The 21933-nt window shown below is 46.3% G+C and overlaps 1 protein-coding gene across 4 annotated transcripts in view; it reads left to right on the top strand.

The window, feature by feature from the left end:
• MCTP2 (multiple C2 and transmembrane domain containing 2) overlaps positions 1 to 21933 on the top strand; it is a 189723-nt gene that overhangs the window by 158512 nt on the left and 9278 nt on the right. For all 4 annotated transcript variants that reach the window (XM_066355202.1, XM_066355205.1, XM_066355203.1 and 1 more), the window contains 2 exons: positions 1064 to 1105; positions 16788 to 16897. In XM_066355202.1, the coding sequence (XP_066211299.1) occupies positions 1064 to 1105; positions 16788 to 16897 (152 nt within the window). The remainder of the gene's footprint in view (positions 1 to 1063; positions 1106 to 16787; positions 16898 to 21933) is intronic.

The following is a 21933-nucleotide window of genomic DNA, read 5'->3' on the forward strand; positions in this document are numbered from 1 at the left end:
CCACCAGGGGGGGCGATGCTCTGCCCATCTTGGGGCATCACTCTGCCGCGATCATAGCCATTCTAGCGCCTGAGGCAGAGGCCATGGAGCCATCCTCAGCGCTCAGGCCATCTTTGCTCCAGTGGAGCCTTGGCTGCGGGAGGGGAAGAGAGAGACAGAGAGGAAGGAGAGGGGGCGGGGTGGAGAAGCAGATGGGCGCTTCTCCTGTGTGCCCTGGCTGGGAATCGAACCCAGGACTTCTGCACGCCAGGCTGACACTCTACCACTGAGCAACCATCCAGGGCCTGATTTTCTAATATCCAGGATACTTTGCGAGCTGCCAAACCCATTTGATTGTGAACCAACATGTGTGAGCTTTGAAACACTGCAGTGATGTGATCGAGCTTCACCTATCAGATAGACACTATTTTAAAACTCACCTGAACTAAACTTACTATTTATTTGCATCACAGGTGGGGCTGTGACCCCGGAACTAAAGCCATTTCTCCTTGAGTCCTTCCCTCACCTGCCCCCCCCCTCCCCAAACCCAAAGCCCCGGGAAAACACAAACACCGTATAGAAACCTGTAACTTATTCTTGAGATTGATTATATTCAGACGAATGCATTTTCTACTGTCTAATGTTTCAGTCATGGCCCCAAAGGAAAAGAGAAGTCATTATAACAGTGAGCCTCACACACACAGAGAGGATGGGATTCTCAGCCTTCACGTACCGGTTGGTTCATTTGTCAGGATAGGAACGAAACTGTTTACAGAAAGCACAACGCGCGGCAATGCATCTGTAACCCTGGGCGCCTTCCAAGGGCGCTCACCTCGTGGCTTTGTTTATATTAGTTACGTTTTATGGAGATCACGCGTATGGTTTATACTTTGCCACAGTGTCGCTGAACTTAAAGTGTTATTTTTAAGAGTTATTTTAAAATACTGTATTTTAAAAAGGCTAGAGCCGACGTTAAGTAGCCAAAAAAAAAAAATTTTTTTTTTTTTTTAATGTGAATGAGTTTGGTTTGCATTCGGTGATTTCAGCGGATGTTTTATTAACAAACTGTGGGTCTTGCTTTCAGGGCAGCACAGACGTAGATGACGAGGAGGATGAAGATGACAGGGTGAGTGTCCCCAGAGAAAACCCAAAAGGGAGGGGACATTAATGTCTTCAGCAGATAGCTTTCTTCGGGGTTGAGTCCAATATTATTAGTAGTAGTAGGATGATAGAGTGACCAGTATATTAATATTTTTGTGATTTACATGGAAGATCCCTTTTTATATTTTTTTAAATTTATTTATTTTTTTTATTTATCATTTTAAAGATGAGGATGAGAAGGGACAGAACGGAAGGCCTAGTTGAAAGAGTATAAAAGGCGTGCCTGTGGGAGGCCCATTGTGGGGCCGGGCTAGGGCGCCTTCCCTGTGGGGTGTGGACGGCGTAGGGGCCGGGGGTGGGAGGGTGGGGGTGGAGGGGACGAAGCAGTCCCGAGTAAATCGAGCGAAATTGCCGCTCCTTCAGGTCCACGTCCGTGCTCTGGGGGGTGGTCACCCACTTCAGAACCTGTCACTTCCCCAGCTGTTGCTGGCAGCCTCTCCAGCTAAACGCCTGGTACATCTGTCCTTTCCCTGCTCCTGGGAGACTCTCAAATCTGCTGCTTTTGTTGCCGTTATGCTTTCCAACAAACCTTCTGGAATGCAATGAGATACAAAAGAAGAAAACCGGAATGCCCCATGCGGATGCTCCCCGGTGTAACGGACGTCCAGTCCCCCGGCACCTGTGGGTCTGCGGGGCGTGGGACGGCAGCGTGGATAGGATGCTGGCGGGGGAGGGGGTGGGGGGAGTGTGAAGGGGAAACTGCGCAGGAAAAGGAAATGAATATAAAACACACTGGCTCCGTGACACAGAGAGCCTTCAAATTAATTGAGAGAGCCAGATGGTTTTGCCCATTTGTCGCAAATGGAAGGAATTACAAAGTAGATCTTATTTGTTGTGTTTACATGATCGTTCCTGGCAAAATAATAAAGTAGTGAAATATTTTTTTTTTTCGAAAGCAAACTGCCCCTTTTCAGAACAGGGATCACACAGATGCCGCCGCCTTCTGAATGAGTTGACGAGCATGGCTTCTGGTGACATACAGAATGGCTTGCACATCAGAAGCAGTTACAGCCAAGCTCAAGTGCAGGATGGGATGTTTTGCCAAAGGAAACACGGGTCTTTTGTTTCTTCTTCTTTTCCAAGTGAGAGGAGGGGAGATAGACTCCTGCACGTGCCCCAACCAGGATCCACCAGTGACCCCCATCAGGGCCGATGCTCTATCTTGGGCCATGCTCACAACCAAACTATTTTTAGCACCTGAGGTGGCAAGTCCACAGAGCCATCCTCAGTGCCTGGGGCCAATGCGCTTGAATCATTTGAGCCATGGCTGTAGAAGGGGGAGAGAGAGAGGGAACAAGAGAAAGGGGAGGGGAGAAGAAGCAGATGGTTGCTTCTCCTGTGTGTCCTAACCAGGAAATGAACCCGAGACATCCACATGTCAGGCTGACGTTCTACTACTGAGCCAACTGTCCAGGGCCAGGAAACATGGGTCTTAAAGAAATTATTTAAACGTATTCTAGGAAATTTTCTAAATTTTATTAACCAAGGCTTGGAAGTGAGGAAGATTTCTTTCTGTTTGGCCATCCCTTCTTAAATGAGCCACCCAAGGATGGGATACTAAACTGCCCTGAGATAATTGTGATCCTATGTCTCTGGCCCACGTGGTAGAGAAGAGCATCTCACGAGAAGGCAGTGCGGGAAAAAGTGGTGTTCAGTAAACAGGCAGGCAACAAATTCATGCCGTGGACTCGAGACGTGGCTGCCAAGGGCTAGCCCCACAGTGACGTACCTCCAGGGCTCTCTGGGGTCTGGAGGTAAAGCCGTGGGGCTGTGGGCTCTCTGGGGTCTGGAGGTAAAGCCGTGTGGCTGTGGGCTCTCTGGGGTCTGGAGGTAAAGCCGTGTGGCTGTGGGCTCTCTGGGGTCTGGAGGTAAAGCCGTGGGGCTGTGGGCTCTCTGGGGTCTGGAGGTAAAGCCGTGTGGCTGTGGGCTGTCTGGGGTCTGGAGATAAAGCCGTGGGGCTGTGGGCTCTCTGGGGTCTGGAGGTAAAGCCGTGGGGCTGTGGGCTGTCTGGGGTCTGGAGGTAAAGCCGTGGGGCTGTGGGCTGTCTGGGGTCTGGAGATAAAGCCGTGGGGCTGTGGGCTCTCTGGGGTCTGGAGGTAAAGCCGTGGGGCTGTGGGCTCTCTGGGGTCTGGCGGTAAAGCCGTGGGGCTGTGGGCTCTCTGGGGTCTGGAGGTAAAGCCGTGGGGCTGTGCTTCAAGCCCTCGAGACAAGGATGACTGAGTTGCAGTCGCAGCATCTCCACGGATGAGCCTTGGAGCTATTCCGTTCATCAAGCACAGGCCCTCCAGCAGGACAGCTGTGTCAGCACGTGGCTCGCGGAGGGCGTGGGTACTGGGACTCTTCCCCACTTCCTCCAGGGCAGTTTTGTTCTTGGGATGCTTTGATTGTAGTATTTCCATCAGGTCTTTAATAAGCAACAGCACAGCCGTATTTGTGTTGCTTCCTCTATTTTATGTTTCTGTGACGTCTTCTAGAGGAGTAAGTCTAACATGAAAATCTGACTTCTGTTCATGCCTCTCCTGCTTAACACAACTACTCCATTGTTAGGTGAGACTGGCGTACTTTATAGTCCTCATCTGTATCTTTTCTCTTTTCTCTCTCACTTCATTTACTTTGCAGAGAGAGAGAGAGAGACCAAGAGAGAGACAGACAGGAAGGAGAGATGAGAAGCATCAGCTTGTCATTGCGGCACTGTAGTTGTTCACAGATTGTTTTCTTGTATGTGCCTTGACCAGGGGGGCTCCGGCTGAGCCAGCGACCTTGCGCCCAAGCCAGTGACCTTGGGCTTCAATCCAGTGACTTTGGGCTTAAGACAGTGACCATGGGGTTATGTCTATGATCCCACGTTCAAGCTGGTGACCTCGGGGCTTCGAACCTGGGTCCTCAGCATCCCAGGGCAACACTTTATCCACTGCACCAGCACCTGGTCAGGCTCTCACTTCCTTAAGAGATTTCTAACTAGAGGGATTTTCAACACTACGGCTTCTGGAGCACAGATCACCCACATCTGTACTGCAGCCCGTTGTTTCTTCTCCACGCACGGCAGCCCCCACACCGAGATGTGCTCGTCACAGACCCGGTGCACACCCAGGCGCCGGGCCACCACGCTCCGCAGTGCGCGCTTTCCCAGGACTTACCCGCACAGCCCTCTGGCTTCTGTTGCCTGTTAGACATGACAGACCATGCTTCTGGGAACTGTAACACACCCAGCGAGACAGGAACTATTTACAAATTATAAACACACAGTCGTTTCCTTCTAAACTAGAAGAGAGGGAACTCCTCTCTAACCAAACTATCCATCTTGAGAATGACACCCCGTAACTGCCAGGGCCCCTCGCCGCCGAAGACCGTCACAGACGACCGTGGAGATGAAAGCACGCCGGCCCCCTTGGCACAGCTTTCTCGGGAGACGGGCGCTTTTCCATATTATGCCTGTCTCCGACACACAGACCAGGGCGCGGTCTGGGCTCTGTCACACTTTCTTTCACTGTCTGGAACAGGGATTGTTGTCAAATGACATCACTGTAGCCTCTTGTTCCCTTCTCATTGTTCGGAGTCCACGGTAGTGACTTGAGTTAGAAACCAAATGGGGCCCTGCCTGGTTGGCTCAGTGGTAGATCATTAGCCCAGCGTGTGGATGTCTTGGGTTTGATTTTCAGTCAGGAGAAGGCACACAGGAGAAGCATTCATCTGCTTCTCTACCCCTCCCTTGTGGGCCCCCCCTCCTCCTCCCACAGCCATGGCTCCATTGGAGCAAGTTAGCCCTGGGACTGAGGATGGCTTCACGGCCTTGGCCTCAGGTGTTAAGATGAGCTCGGTTATTGAGCAATGGAGCAAAGCCCCAGATGGGTAGAGCATCACCCACTACTGAGCTGGCCAGGTGGACCCTGGTTGGGGCACACGTGGGAGTCTGTCTCTCTGCCTCCCCTTCTCTCATTGAATAAAAACAAAGAAAAAAGAAAGATTAAAAAAAAAGAAACCAAATGAGACTCCACGATTTCACGTTTCTTCTCTGGGTTTTCAGTTATGACAGAACGTCCAGGTAACTAGTTCTTTGGCATTTAGGAAACAAAATGTATCAATTAAACTTGGAAGAGAGGAAACAAAAATTTTTTTTTCTTATACCTGATGGGCCACACAAGAAACTGCCTATTATAAGTATAGTTTGCTAGGGACCCTGGAACACAGGTAATGACTAAGTTTAGCCACCAACCATCAGCTGACATTGCCTATGTGTATGGAGTTCTTCTTTGTGGACATTATTTATACGATGGATTATGATGAAAATTGCATTAATTTTCTGCACAGCAGAGGTTAGTAATTAAAGCATGAACCCAAAATCTATTGTGTAAAATGCAGTATTCTGTACTTAGGAAAGGTCACGTGAAGCAATAATATCTTGTTTTCATTGTGGAAATAGGAATACTTACATTAGCATTTTTTTTTCTTTTTCCAGCCCAACAATTACTTACCTAGACCATTTCAGCATTTACTGTTAACATCAGGAAGGAGAAATTGTAAGGGCATGTAATAATAATTTTAAAAATCTTGCTTATTGCCATAATAAAGAAACTACACCATGATGCCTGCAGTGTGGGTTGGTCTGTTTTTCACTCACCTTGAATGATGCTTTTTTTAGGATGATCCATGAGTTTAAAATTTCCTTACAGAGTTTAGGGGGAGAATATTAACCTTTCGTATGAATTATGGATGAAAAACAGAGATGTTTTCCTTTAAGAAAATAAGGAACATCTGATAAACTTGTGTTGATCAATTACAGACTTTTTAAATGAGAGAGGAAGGCAGTCCTGCATGCACCCTGACAAGGATCCACCCGGCAATCCCCAACTGGGGCCAATGCTTGAACTAACTGAGCTATTCCCAGCACCTAGGGCCGATGCTCAAGCCAATTGAGTCAATAACTACAAGAGGGGAAGAGAGAGAGTGAGAAGGGGGAGAGGGAAGGGGAGAGAAGCAGATGGTTGCTTCTCCTGTGTACCCTGACCAGGGGTCAAAACCCGGATGTCCGCATGCCGGGCCAACGCTCTACCTCTGAGCCAACCAGCCAGGGCCAAGGTGTGGTATTTTTAAGAAAAGAAAAAGTCAGAGAATATCTTTGAAAGATTAATGATAATTGAGCATATACACACACATTGTAGAGCCTGTGCAGACTATAGGAAGGGCATATTGTAGGGGACCTACTTGTAGATAATTTTCAGGGGGATACAGTAAATGGCCATTCTGATTAACTGCTTTTAATTTGATTTAATATGAATTTTAGTGATGAAGTAATTTAATTGCTAACATTTCTAGACCATCTTAGTTTTGAGACTTTAATATTAAAATGGATTCCAGCCAATTCTTAATGATGGGTTTATGCCCTTTTGGATGGGAAGAGATGGGCCTCCTTACTTCCTGCAGTCTTTTCTCTGGCACGTCGACTAGTTCCAGTTTTCCTTTGAAACATGAAACTTCCATTCTTAAAAATAAGTTGGCTTCAGAAATAATCCAGGAAGGTTCTTCATCTGACCTTTGGAAGCATTTTTTTTATACTTACTTGAGGATTGGCTTCGGGATTTCTACTGTAAAGATTATAATTGTGTTACTTCCAAATATTGTGAAATATGATATATACTGGACTATAAATTAGTTGGGTTTTCTAGCCTTCTATTAGGTAATGTGCATATCCAACAGAATACAGTCAGAGTTTCCGATTTTATAGAGTATAATGCATCTAGATATTTAATTTCCCGTTGTCTAAAATATTTACGTCATGCTAATGTAGACTGCATTGGACGTTGTACCTCCATTACCCACAGGTCATTTTTTTTTTTAGGATAGTAGCTGTTCCTCTTGTATTTCTTAATAGTACCCCTTGTTTGAGGGGGTTTACACTAGGTCCCAATTATCCAATGAGTTTAGAAGATAATTGATAGATAATTTATGAGATAATTGATAGAAAGGTGAGAAGGAGTACCACATTTTTCCTTAAGGGAAAAGTAATAACTTAATGTAAGTAATAAATGAAATAGAAGTAATAATTTAAGACAAGACCATTTGGGGTAAGAATTAGTTAAGTATAATTAGATTTAAAAGTCATATCTGTAAAGTGTTTACAATTTCCAAGCTATTTTTATGTTTCAGCTCATTTCATTCTCAAAATAAACCATTAAATTAACTATTATTTCCCCCCATCTACAAATGAGCAAGTCCAAATTAAGAGAAATGAACTTGATAAGACAGTGCCAAGACTACAATCTGGCTCTTCCGACCTAAAACATGAGTCTTTCTGATCATGACACATTGTTACGGAGGAAACATGTCATTCATTTTTTAATATTTAAAAAAAAAATTTTTATTAAGTGATAGGTAGGGAGGCAGAGAGACAGAGTCCCACATGTGTCCTGACTGGGATCCACCCAGCAAGCCCACTAGGGGGTGATGCGCTGCCCAGCTGAGGCATTGCTCTGTTGCTCAGCAACTGAGCTATTTCATCACCCGAGGTGAGGCCATGGAGCCATCGTCAGCACCCAGGGCCCCTTGCTGCGGGAGGGGAAGAGAAAGAGAGAGAGAAGAGGGAGAAGCGCAGAAGCAGACTATCGCCTCTCCTGTGCGCCCTGACCGAGAATCAAACCTGGGACAAGAATCAAACCTGGGACATCCACACGCTGGGCTGACACTCAGCCGCTGAGTCCACTGGCCAAGTCCAGCATGTCATTAACTTACTGATTCACTTTTCTGCAGTATTATACATTGTTGGAGTGTTTTCTCTTACGAGGGCCTCTGTGGGTACAAAGATGGCAACTGCAAACAAGGTGCTCTAAGTAATCAGAATGTAGCGTGATTGCTACTTTCATCAAAGTGTGTACCTTATGCTGGGCCGTTGAGATGAAGTGGGTGAGTGGATCAGGAATGCTGGAGGAGTTGATAGCTGAGTCCAGTATGAGTGTAATAAGGATTACTTGTTGCATTGTTTGGTCACAGAAATATTTCTTCTTCCACCTTCCTCTCTCCCCCACCTCCAAGAAAACTAAAGGGCACACAGCTCCACCCGCAGCTCCAGCTCCCTGCATGATTCCCTACAGTGACTGCAGGGAGAGGAAGCCGTCAGCCCACCCGCCTGTGGTCACAGGCACGGCATCTGTCAGCTGGCTCAGAGGAACTTTTAATGACACGCTGAAGCCAAAGAAACATGTTGGCGAATACCTGTCAGTGTAGAAGTGCGGGGTGTAATGGACGGATAGATAGAGCTGTTTAAAACCACTTAGAAATTGCATTGATTCAGCATCTGAACGGTCCATTCTGTGTTCATTTCCCAAAGCAAAGGTACTGCTGGTCATTTCCCAAAGCAAAGGTACTGCTGGTCATTTCCCAAAGCAAAGGTACTGCTGGCGGAGAAACGCTGCCCGAGAGAGTGCGGCTTGGCTTTTCTTGCCCTCACTGTAACGCCATGCCCCGTGGAGCTGTGTGTGTGTGTGTGTGTGTGTGTGTCCTTGTATCCCCACGTCTCCATGTGTGTGTGTGTCCTCACGTCTCCATGCATGTGTGTGTGTTTCCTTGTGTCCTCACGTCTCCATGTGTGTGTGTGTGTGTCCCCATGTCTCCATGCATGTGTGTGTGTGTCTTCATGTCTCCATGCATGTGTGTGTCCCCATGTCTCCATGCATGTGTGTGTGTGTCCCCATGTCTCCGTGTGTATGTGTTTCCTTGTGTCCTCACGTCTCCATGCATGTGTGTATGTGTGTGTGTTTGTGTGTGTGTCCCCACGTCCCCATGCATGTGTGTGTGTCCCCACGTCTCCATGCATGTGTGTGTGTCCCCACGTCTCCATGCATGTGTGTATGTGTGTGTGTTTGTGTGTGTGTCCCCACGTCCCCATGCATGTGTGTGTGTCCCCACGTCTCCATGCATGTGTGTGTGTGTCCCCACATCTCCATGCATGTGTGTGTGTCCCCACGTCTCCATGCATGTGTTTATGTGTGTGTGTGTCCCCACGTCTCCATGCATGTGTGTATGTGTGTGTGTGTCCCCACGTCTCCATGCATGTGTGTGTGTCTTCATGTCTCCATGCATGTGTGTATGTGTGTGTGTGTCCTCACGTCTCCATGTATGTGTGTGTGTTTGTGTGTGTGTCCCCACGTCTCCATGCATGTGTGTGTGTGTCTTCACGTCTCCATGCATGTGTGTGTGTGTCCCCACGTCTCCATGCATGTGTGTGTGTGTCTTCACGTCTCCATGCATATGTGTGTGTGTGTCCCCACGTCTCCATACATGTGTGTGTCTTCACGTCTCCATGCATGTGTGTGTGTCTTCACGTCTCCATACATGTGTGTGTGTGTCCTCACGGTTCCATGCATGTGTGTGTGTGTCCTCACGTCCCCATACATGTGTGTGTGTCCTCACGTCTCCATGCATGTGTGTGTGTCCTCACGTCCCCATACATGTGTGTGTGTCCTCACGTCCCCATGCATGTGTGTGTGTCCTCACGTCCCCATGCATGTGTGTGTGTGTCCCCACGTCTCCATGCATGTGTGTGTGTGTCCTCACGTCTCCATGCATGTGTGTGTGTCCTCACGTCTCCATGCATGTGTGTGTGTGTGTCCTCACGTCTCCATGCATGTGTGTTTGTGTGTGTGTCCTCACGTCTCCATGCATGTGTGTTTGTGTGTGTGTCCTCACGTCTCCATGCATGTGTGTGTGTGTTCTCACATCCCCATACATGTGTGTGTGTCCTCACGTCCCCATACATGTGTGTGTGTGTCCTCACGTCCCCATGCATGTGTGTGTGTGTCCTCACGTCCCCATGCATGTGTGTGTGTCCTCACGTCCCCATGCATGTGTGTGTGTGTCCTCACGTCTCCATGCATGTGTGTGTGTGTCCCCACGTCTCCATGCATGTGTGTGTGTGTCCTCACGTCTCCATGCATGTGTGTGTGTGTCCTCACGTCTCCATGCATGTGTGTGTTCTCACGTCCCCATACATGTGTGTGTGTCCTCACGTCCCCATACATGTGTGTGTGTGTCCTCATGTCCCCATACATGTGTGTGTGTCCTCACGTCCCCATGCATGTGTGTGTGTCCTCACGTCCCCATGCATGTGTGTGTGTCCTCACGTCTCCATGCATGTGTGTGTGTGTCCTCACGTCTCCATGCATGTGTGTGTGTGTGTCCCCACGTCTCCATGCATGTGTGTGTGTGTGTGTCTCCTCATGTCTCCATGCATGTGTGTGTGTGTGTGTCCTCATGTCTCCATGCATGTGTGTGTGTGTGTGTGTGTGTGTGTCCTCACGTCCCCATGCATGCCCAGTGCACCTCCTGGGAAGAAGCCCTAAAGACAGTCCCCAGTGCGGTAAGCCAGGGTTCCCAAAAACAATGTTAATCACATAAATCAGTAATGCTGCTTCTTGTTCTTTGTGATGACAGAGGTTAAGAGGGTTTTATTTTTTCATTCTAAATGTCACTCAGTCTATTTCTGATGTTTATAATTTTTCTCAAGTTTTCAAATTGCAGGCTTTTAAATATTCAGTGGGACAAAACAGACCAAATATCCTCCCATTTTCAGTTGAAAGTTATATTTTTGCATCTTTTCTCTAGTTGACTCAAACTACTGGGAATATCTTAAGATAGAGATTTTGCATTGATGCCTTCCAGGAAGCCTGTGCACTTGGTGATAAATGCTACTCATTTATTTTTTTTTTTAACAAGAGAGAGAAAGAGAGAGAGAAAGGAGCAGACAGACAGGAAGGGAGAGAGATGAGAAACATCAACTCATAGTTGTGGGACCTTAGCTGTTCATTGACTGCCTTCTCATGTGTGCCTGGACTGAGGGGCTGTAGCCAAGCCAGTGACCTCGGCTCAAGCCAGTGACCTCAGGCTCAAGCCAGTGACCTCGGGCTCAGACCAGCCCAAGGAATTACATGTTTGTAATCCCTTGCTCAAATTGTTGAGCCCATGCTCAAGCTGGATGAGCCCACGCTTAAGCTGGTGACCTCAGGGTTTCAAACCTGGGTCCTCAGGGTCCCGGGCCGACTCTCTATCTACTGCACCAGCACCAAGCATGTTGAAAAGATTATTCCTGATATGGTCAGTTTTCAGAACTACCTCTCTGGTTTGGCTGAGGCAGTTAAAGAGAAAGGAGGCCTTTTCCCTAGATCAGAACAGGTAGGAAAGATTTAAAGTCACATACTGATAATACAATAATTCTTAGTTGGGAATTTCTTTGGGATGGTGCTTTAATTCTCTCCCAGAGGCTCGGGGTTTTTTGCACCTTAGCCCTGTACTCACAGGAGGCATAGACAAGGCAGCAGGGCCTGGGCAAAGGGAATACTTGCTTCTTGATTTATTTTATTTTTGTTTCTAAAGAAAAACAACTGTTACAGCACAGATACAGTATTTGTTCTTAATTCAACTGCTTTCAAAACTTAGCCAAAAGATTCAGGGTTTTTTTTGTTTGTTTTTTACATTTTCGAAACAAATGGAAAATGAAAAAAAATGTTGCTCTTGCCTTTATCTTTACATAATATTCATGGTTAGGCTACAGAGCTGGAGCTGTTGTTTTTTTTCTTACAATGAGTGCCACTCTTTTTTTTTTTTCCTGTATTTTTCTGAAGCCGGAAACGGGGAGAGACAGACAGACTCCCGCATGCGCCCGACCAGGATCCACCCGGCACGCCCACCAGGGGGCAATGCTCTGCCCACCAGGGGGCAATGCTCTGCCCCTCTGGGGCGTCGCTCTGTTGCGACCAGAGCCACTCCAGTGCCTGGGACAGAGGCCGAGGAGCCATCCCCAGCGCCCGGGCCATCTTTGCTCCAGTGGAGCCTCGGCTGCGGGAGGGGAAGAGAGGGACAGAGAGGAAGGAGGGGGGGAGGGGTGGAGAAGCAGACGGGCACTTCTCCTGTGTGCCCTGGCCAGGAATCAAACCCGGGACTTCTGCACGCCAGGCTGACGCTCTACCACTGAGCCAACCGGCCAGGACCTGAGTGCCACTCTTTATAGAAATTTCCTAAACAGAGGGACCACTATGAAATTTGCATTTTGGACCTGAAAAGTCCCATGCCTTCATCTCTTCCATTCTGTGGTGATACAGGCTTGGCGTGAAAAGTAGACCCTGCATCCTGTGATTTTTACTTATGCCTCTGTGTGTTTTCAAATTTGTAATAAGTAAAACCCATTCTTTCTCAAAATCTAAAACTATGTTGTTAGCCGCAATTATATTGCTTATTTTTTGGATCGCACCGGTGGCGATAACTATTTTTATTGCTCATTTCCCTCAGATAATTGGAAGCCTCTGATGTTAAGGAAATAATGTCAACACATGTGATAGCAGTTCTGTCTTTCTGAACGAATCACTGTTCCTCTTCCTTGGAAATTCAGTAGCAGTGGCAGATGTAACGTTGTGTTCGCTAAACTGTGTTACCACTACATCCTCTGGTTCAATCTGAACCCTGTAAATAAAGCCAGCATGTTGCAGATTGATCTGCCAGATAATCTCACATAACACGGGGCACACATGAGTGGACTTGTCCTGCGAGATCATTGCTTCTGAAACTTAAAATCAACCCCAGTATTGTTTCGACTGGACCAAAGGTTGGCTATTCAGCCATCTGTCTCTGCATCCTTGAAGGGAAGGGGCTTCTGTGTATGAAGCACTTAGACCAGGGGTCCCCAAACTACGGCCCACGGGCCACATCCGGCCCCCTGAGGCCATTTATCCGGCCCGTGCCACACTTCTGGAAGGGGCACCTCTTTCATTGGTGGTCAGTGAGAGGAGCATAGTTCCCATTGAAATACTGGTCAGTTTGTTGATTTAAATTTACTTGTTCTTTATTTTAAATATTGTATTTGTTCCCTTTTTTTTTTTTTTTTTTTTTTTTTTTACTTTAAAATAAGATATGTGCAGTGTGCATAGGGATTTGTTCATAGTTTCTTTTATAGTCCGGCCCTCCAATGGTCTGAGGGACAGTGAACTGGCCCCCTGTGTAAAAAGTTTGGGGACCCCTGACTTAGACTGTACCAAGTGCTTTATAGATGATGTGATGTTTAATTTTGTGAAGACTCCCTGTGATTTCCCTTTTCTAGAGAACAAAATTGCAACTCAGAAATGGTAAGGAACTTACCATGATCACAGAACTAACAGATGTTAGATCAGTGTGGATGCTAGTTTTTTTGACTCTATAATTTACAAAATGTGGAGGCCTATGGAGTTGAGACCTCTCGTGATGTCTCTGCTTTTTTCCCTTATAACACCAAATTTTATTAAAAAGGAAAAAAATAGTGTGAGAATCATTCATTATTTGGGTGTACTAACTCACACTCTCTTTATGACCAGAACATCAGCACTTGAGTATTTCGTTGGGGAGAAAATAAAGTCAGTTAACTGGGATAGGACATTTTAATGAAATTGAGCCTCATGAAAATATGAGGCATTTTCCATAAACTTGTTTTGTCCTGAATTCTGTGCTGCTGGAGAGAGGAAGCCACGTTTGCCCTTTGGGTCAAATTCCCGGACGCTTTCAAATCCCCCTTTATAAATATGAATACTGACGGGGCCCACAGAGATAGGTTTTCACCATTGTGTCCCTTAATAGACGTCGGTGGATTAATGAGCATGAATGGGGTCACTCTGGTAGCCTATGAAATTTATAATGCGAAATGCTTAGAGAATTAGTTCTTCAGAGAGGGAGGGAAATTAGAACTTTAACATTAGGGCGCAGAAGTAAAAATATCTTGGAAGTCTGATACTCAAGAGGAAACAGTGAGCCTGACCTTTGTCTTTTGTGCTGGGTGGTTAGATAAAGGACTGTAGACAAGATGGTAAGAAGTTATTCAAAGCACCCCAGCCTGCTTTTGACGAAAGAGGCGGCGTCAGTGGTCCACTCTGCCTCTGCCTTGTTCTTTGGTCTGTTTCAGCCATGTAGCTTTGAAAACAAGGGCAAATGCAGGGAGGGAAGTTAGTGCTTTTTTGACATTTCTCCCATGTTGGTGCTTTTGTCCTGTATCGCTCTCACTACAAGGTGGAGGGTTCTCCCTTACTCCATTCATGGCCCCAGGATGCTGGAAGACCTGAGAGGACACTTGAGAAATCCCAAGTACAATGGATCTCATAAACTAGAAGTGGTACCAAAACATGAGAAGTACTGTAAAAATCCCACTCTTTGGGGAATCTTCTTTTCTCCATTTGAGTCCTTTCTAAATTATTTTTATCATCATTCACTACCTATGATGGTAAGACACATTTAAGGTTTTCTCTAAGCCAAGTAAGGAGAATATACTTAGAAAGCAGAATTCCATTTCACATGAAGAATTGGGACTGAGGGAGATGGACTTATATTGGCTTCCAGTTCCATGAAAGAAAAATAATTGCTGGGCATCCTCTTTAGAAATCCCCTGGATTCTTTTTTTTTTTTAATTTTTTTTTTATTAAATTTAATGCAGTGACATTGATAAATCAGGGTACATATGTTGAGAGAAAACATCTCCAGATTATTTTGACATTTGATTGTGCTGTATACCCCTCACCCAAAGTCAAATTGTCTTCCGTCACCTTCTATCTGGTTTTCTTTGTGCCCCTCCCCTTCCCCCACCCCCTCTCTCTCCTTCCCACCCCATCCCTTCCCCCCACCCCCCCTCGTTACCATCACATTCTTGTCCATGTCTCTGAGTCTCATTTTTATGTCCCATCTATGTATAGATTCATATAGTTCTTAGTTTTTTCTGATTTACTTACTTCACTCCGTATAATGTTATCAAGGTCCATCCATGTTGTAGTAAAAGATCCAATGTCATTATTTCTAATGGCTGAGTAGTATTCCATAGTATATATGTACCAAAGCTTTTTAATCCACTCATCCTCTGATGGACACTTGGGCTGTTTCCAGATCTTCGCTATTGTGAACAATGCTGCCACAAACATGGGGGTGCATTTCTCCTTTTGGAGTAGGTCTGTGGTGTTCTTGGGGAGAAATTCCCTGGATTCTAAAGGAGAGAATGCAGCCCTGGCCGGTTGGCTCAGTGGTAGAGCATCAGTCCAGCATGTGGAAATCCTGGGTTCGATTCCCTGTCAGGGCACACAAGAGAAGCTACTATCTGCTTTTCTACCCCTTCCTCTTCCGTGTGTGTGTGTGTCTCTCTCTCTTTCTTCTTCTTTCTTCTTTCTTCCTTTCTCCTCCTCCTCCTCTTCCTTTCTTCTTCTTTCTTCTTCTTCTTCTTCCACAGCCATGGTTTGAGAGCATTGGCCCTGGGTGCTATGGATAGCTTCGTGGAGCCTCTGCCTCAGGCACTAAAAATAGCTCTGTTGTGAGCATGGCCCCAGATGGGCAGAGGATCAGCCTCAGACAGGGGCTGCTGGGTGGATCCCGGACAGGGCACCTGCAGGAATCTGTCTCTCTATTTCCCCTCCTCTCACTTGGAAAAGAAGAAATAAGTAAATAAATAAAATAAAGGAGAAAATACAGTCCTCAGCAGGGTACTGTCTGGTGACTTGGTAGCCTGTCTCCTTACTCTGTTTCTTTTTTTTCTTTTCTTTTTTTTTGTATTTTTTTGAAGTTGGAAACAGGGTGGCAGTCAGACAGACTCCTGCATGCGCCAGACTGAGATCCACCCAGCATGCCCACCAGGGGGCGATGCTCTGCCCATCTGGCGCGTCACTCTGCTGCAACCAGAGCCATTCTAGTGCCTGAGGCAGAGGCCATGGAGCCATCCTCAGCGCCCGGGCCAACTTTGCTCCAATGGAGCCTCGGCTGCGGGAGGGGAAGAGAGAGACAGAGAGGAAGGAGAGGGGGAGGGGTGGAGAAGCAGATAGGCGCCTCTCCTGTGTGCCCTGGCCGGGAATTGAACCCGGGACTCCTGCACGCCAGGCCGACGCTCTACCACTGAGCCAACAGGCCAGGGCCTCTCCTTACTCTGTTTCTGTGGTGATTGGCGGAAGACGACTAAAATGTTCATCAGAACTGCAGTAAGTTTAAAACACAGTTAAAAATTCTGCAGCATTTGAGTAAGAAGCCACAGGTCTAGGATGCCGTAGTATCTGACCAGTGGTCAACAAACTCATTAGTCAGCAGAGCCAAATATCAACAGTACAACGAGTGAAATTTCTTTTGAGAGCCAGATTTTTTTAAACTGAAACTATATAGGTAGGTGCGTTCCTTATCGAGGTAGCGCCCGCACGTGGTATTTTATGGAAGAGCCTCACTCAAGGGGCCAAAGAGCCGCCTGTGGCTCGCGAGCCGCGGTTTGCTGACCAGGGGACCATGCAGTGTGCCGTAGTGTTACCTCACGGAAACATTGCTGGAGTTCTGTGACAGCAGGGGGAGATTGTGAGCTGGCAGGAGATTGTGAAGACAAAGAGGAAATTGGGTTCAGCCAACGAGAGGGAATTACAAAGTTCTCTGGCCGAAGCATCCACGTCCATAGGAAATGAAGCTCTTGGTTCTGTGGACTTCCGGTCATCATGATAGCACGCGAGGCTTGCTCACTGAGCGTGGTTGCATCTGAATGAGTGGGCGGAAATAGTTTTTGGAGTCAGTAATGTGACATCTCTTGAAGTCACTCGGTTCATGATAACCGTGCTATTATACCACAGCGGACCAATGTCTAGTATGGGACAGTAACAATAAAGTAACTGAGTTAAATCTTTTATGTTTCTTAGGAATCCGAGAAAAAGGGCTTCATCGAGAGAATCTATATGGTACAGGACATTATTTCAACAGTGCAAAACATCTTGGAGGAAGTAGCTTCTTTTGGAGAAAGAATTAAAAAGTAAGTTTTATGTTTGTACTGTGGAGTTTGAATTAGAGCTGCCATCCGCCAGGACACGTGGGGGTGGGGAGGGCGAGATCAGAAAATGCAAAAATCAAAACCAGAAACAATGGTGTCAGGCAAACCCTGTTAACTTTGGTTGGTTTGTTCTTTGGACTTGTCAATCTCACAGTTGGGCAGTGCCACAGAACTGGGGTGACCAGATGACTCGATTTATACCAGTCATCTCAATTATTGATAGTGCTTCCTTTCAGTATCAAAAATATCCTGGATTGAGTGATAAACTCAGTTTCAAAAATACATTATCCTATTCACAAATAAAAGGGAAGCAAATATGCCTTCAAGGAGTTCTTTTTTTTTTTTGTCAGAATCATAGACCACAGTAATGCCTTGAATGAGATAAAGTATTTTCTCAACTCTCCAAAGAATGATACCTAACTGGTAGCATCATGGATGCAAAGATGTGAGGTTAATTTATCACGACCATGGGTGCCTTAGGACAGAGGTCAACAAACTTTTTCTGTAAAGGGCCAGAAAAGAAATATTTTTGTGTTTGTGGGCTCTTTGGGCTCTGTCACAAATACTAGACTCTGCTGTTTCAGTGTGAAAGCAGTCATAGTTGATATGTCAATGAATGGGTTTGATAGGTGTTCCAGTAAAACTTTATTAACCAACAGGTGAGATTTGAATCAAATGCAACCCCTAGCCTGCCCCTCCCTACTTTAGTGTGGAAGGGCGCTAACTTCTCTAAAGGAGTCCTAGCTGAAAAAGACTCTTCCGTGGTTTGTGTTGGTCTTTGTGTTCGTTATACATCATTGAACTGTGTGTAACTTGGTTTTCATTTGGTACCAGTGAATAGAGAAGTTTTTATTTTGCTTTCTTTGAACTGAATTTATTTCTTTCCCCCTTTAAATCCAGAATTGTGTCGGCCATGTTTTTCTTTCTAAATATCAGTGAATATCTTTTCTTACCTTATTGGTCAACCCAGTTTCTTTTTTTCCTCTTCTTCCTCCCCTCCTCCAGAGGAGGAGGAGAGGTAGAGATACAGACTACTGTATGCGCCTGGACCAGGATCCACCCAGCAACCCCATCTGGGGCTGATGCTCTGCCCATCTGGGGCCATGCTTGCAACCAAGCTCTTTTTAGTGCCTGAGGTGGAGGCTCCACAGAACCATCCTCAGCATTCAGGGCCAATGTGCTTGAACCAATTGAGCCATGACTGTGGGAGGGGAAGAGAGAGAGGGAGAAAGAAGGGGGAAGGGTGGAGAAGCAGATGGTTGCTTCTCCTGTGTGTCTGGACCAGGAATCACATGCCGGGCAAACACTACCGCTGAGCCAGCCAGCCAGGGCCAATTCAGTTTCTTTAAGTAAAGGGGATAATGTTGAGAAATTTCATGGGAAAAGGGAGAAAAAAAGGGCTAAAAGCCAAGTAGAAGTTTTGTCTCATCAGTATGCAGAGAAATTGAGAACTAATGATTACCATCAGGAGATACGAATATTTACTATGAAATAAAGGTTTAGATACTGGTCTTCTTTCTCAGTTGCCTATGAATTGAAATTGCTCTTGCCTACCCAGTTGTTGCTATCATAGTAAACATGTGTGTTTAAAAAATAGGTTTAAAACCATCTTTACAGAAATTTGGTGACTTTGCACGTTATTCCTATTATCATGTCTTAGGAAAAGAAAAACTAGACAGTATTAGAACTTTGCTTACATATGTCTATCTGCTATATTCCTCTAGGTTTATATATAATATATATTGAGTAGATGTTGTCTATACATATTGTCAAGTGATGAACAAAACGTGAGCAACAGTAGAAAATAGTAAAGCGATGAGCGGGCATCAGAATTCTTTATTTATTGTCATTCAACTGTCAGTTATGGAGTTGCTGGCACCAACTTGGTCTGTGCATGAGCAACGCAGGAGGACAGTAATAACAGCAACATGAACCGATGTCGTGTACCAGACAGTGTTGTACGCCCTTGGCATGTAGTAACCTCTTTAAGGAGTTACTTAAAGAAATTAGATGAAATGATTCCAGAACTCCCACGGAGTAAGGATTCTTAGTATCCACATCACACGGAGTATAGTTATCACTTCTTATCCCAACGTCACACAACCTGTAAGTCACGGAGCTTGGACTTGAACCTGCCCCTGTCACCCCGACGCTGTCTTGTCAGTAATACTCTAGGGATCGATCTTCCAGAGAGGGGAGAAGAACAGCTGTGAAACAGAATTCGGGGGTGTCAATGCTAGATGGAGGTAAGAGCATGAGGGGGCAGGTTTGACCTGCCCGTCGGAAACAAACAGAGAGAGATTTGGCCTGACCTGTGGTGGCGCAGTGGATAAAGCATCGACCTGGAAATGCTGAGGTCGCCGGTTCGAAACCCTGGGCTTGCCTGGTCAAGGCACATATGGGAGTTGATGCTTCCAGCTCCTCCCCCCAGTCTCTCTCTCTCTTCTATCTCTTCTCTCTAAAAATGAATAAACTAAAAAAAAAAAAAATTAAATTAAAAAAATGAAATAAAACAAAACAAAAAAAAACAACAACAACAAAAAAAAACACAGAGAGAGATTCTCACAGAGCAGCAGTTTCCCAGCCTGTCTGAGAATGAGGGGATAGCTGAGCACCCGATTGATGGAAGGGGGCTTCAGTGGGCGTGAACCACTGTACCAAGGCCCCAAGCCCGGGACTGCCAGGCGCAGGGAGAGAGGGGTGACTGAGCATGTCTGTGCCATCAGCGAGGGCGTGGCGAGCCCGGAGGTGAGACACCATTCGGGGACATGAGTGGAGAGAAAAAGTCAATGGAAAAGACTGAGTGAGGGACATACTGGCCACAGAGGAGGAGGAGAGGCTGTGGAGTGGGGGCAAGACCGAGGAAGGAAGGCCATGTCTTCGGTAAAACCGTCTCCATGTCTGCGAGTCTGAGCAGACAAATGTGGCTGTTGTGCGGTTGATAATGATCGAGGAAATGTGTCTGGTGGGAGAAGAGGGCAGAGTGATTTAAACAGGCCCCGCTCCCCGGCGCTGCTGAGGGCTGGCCGTTCCCAGCACAGCTGTGGGGCTGCGGCCGAGACGGCTTCCCAGCCATGAACAGGGCACTGTTCTGCCCAGCTGCGTCACAGGAAGGCTCAGCTCCTATTAATTCCTTGGCCATTCATTACGGCAGTGACCTTAATGTTCCTGCTGGGCATTCAAGAGGGACCTCATGTGTAACTCGGTTGGAATCCCATGTAATTCAGTGCTTAAGGACCAGGAAAACTTTTACCCAACTATTGGCAATTAGCAGATAAATGGACTTACATAAAACCCCGGAGAGCAAAGCTTCCCTTGTGATGGTGAGGAGAGGGCCCCAGTGGTATTTGCATTTACATGGAATGAACTCTTTCCTTCTTTTCTACCTACTCGAATATTATACAGCTTTTAAAGGTACAGATCTGTCAGGCTAAACATGAATCAACATGTCGCGTTAATATTATTCCAGGCAGCAAGCGGGATATCAGAAGAGTGATTTATATGGTCTATCGTTACGGAGTGGTGGCTCCAACCCTTGTGTCCTTGAGTGGTTAGGGACATCTCCACAGAGGAGAAAAGTGATATTAAAGTAGAACAGGGACGTCCTCCCTGAAGACGTTCCAGAGCGAGGCTTTGAAGTTTCTAACACCCTTAGAAACTGGACCTTTCCTGGCTAAGAAGTGATGCTAAGAAATACTAAGTGACGCCCTGGTCGGATAACGTGGTTGGTTAGAGAGTCGTCCCGATGCGCAGAGGTTGCCGGTTCGATCCCCGGTCAGGGCACGTACAGGAACAGTATTTCTCTCTCTCTCTCTCTTTCCTTTCTCTCTCTCTTAAATCAGTCAATAATTTTTTTTTTAACAAAGAAATACTAAGTAATGAGGACAAGGAAGCAGGTTCCGTGCAGTATAGATTGTGGTGGGGACCCAGGAATGACAGGTTAACGTACCTGTGTTTCCTCAAGGAGGGACATGGTGAGAGGGACCAAGAGTGAAGGCAGAGAAGCCAAGGAGAGGTCCAGCGGCCCCCTGTGGGTGGAGAGCCCAGAAGTCACTGTGGAAGCCCTGCTTGTATGTTACAGAAGAGTCGTGCACAGGATAAGTCCGGGTGGGAGAGTGAGAGGACTTCATTCGATCAAGTCTGGAAAATGCGGAAAATAGCTACACCACTAACAACAAGGTCAAAGAGCAGGGCAGCTACTTTGGTGAGCGGTGAGACTAGAGGATGCAATTGCGCACGCCATACCAGACGTGGCCACAGTCATTTTTTTTTCAGTGTTTTGAAGCTTTGAAAGTGATATTTTTAGGGCCCTGGCCACCAGTTGGCTTAGTGGTAGAGCATTGACCTGGTGTGTGGAAGTCCTGGGTTCAAATTCCTGGTCAGGGCACATAGGAGAAGTGGCCATCTGCTTCTCCACTCCTCCCCCCTTCTCTCTCTCTCTCTCTCTCTCTCTCTTCACCTTCCCACAGCCATGGCTTGATTGGTTCGAGTGCATCAGCTCCGGGTGCTGAGGATGGCTCTGTGGAGCATCACTTCAGGTGCTAAAAATGTCTCAGTTGCCAGCATGGCCCCAGATGGGCAGAGCGTCGGCACCAGACGGGGGTTACCGGGTGGATCCTGTTTGCAACAACTGTTTCTCTATCTCCCCTCCTCTCACATGAAAAAGAAGAAGGGAGGGAAAAAAAGTGATATTTTTAGGACATGTTAATGATTCCCAGTGGTTAAACAAATGATTTTTTTTTTCATTAATTTTTTCATTAATTGAAAGGTTTAGCTCATTTATCTCATTACTATCCAAATCAGGGATTTCCTCCTTAGAATTTAGAGAGCTCCTGGGGAAATCTATAAAAATCATTTTAACAAACTATTTGATGTCAGGGTGGAAAGCTGTGATTTGTCATGGTTCTGCAGCCTTTGGTGTTCTGTGCAAGTGCTAACTAACTACAAGATATTCTGTGAAAAATGGGGAGGAGTCTAGTAAGTTTTTGAGCGTTAGAGGTATTACTATACAGTGTCCT

The sequence above is a fragment of the Saccopteryx leptura genome, chromosome 13 (genome assembly GCF_036850995.1).
Source record: "Saccopteryx leptura isolate mSacLep1 chromosome 13, mSacLep1_pri_phased_curated, whole genome shotgun sequence".
NCBI lineage: Eukaryota > Metazoa > Chordata > Mammalia > Chiroptera > Emballonuridae > Saccopteryx > Saccopteryx leptura.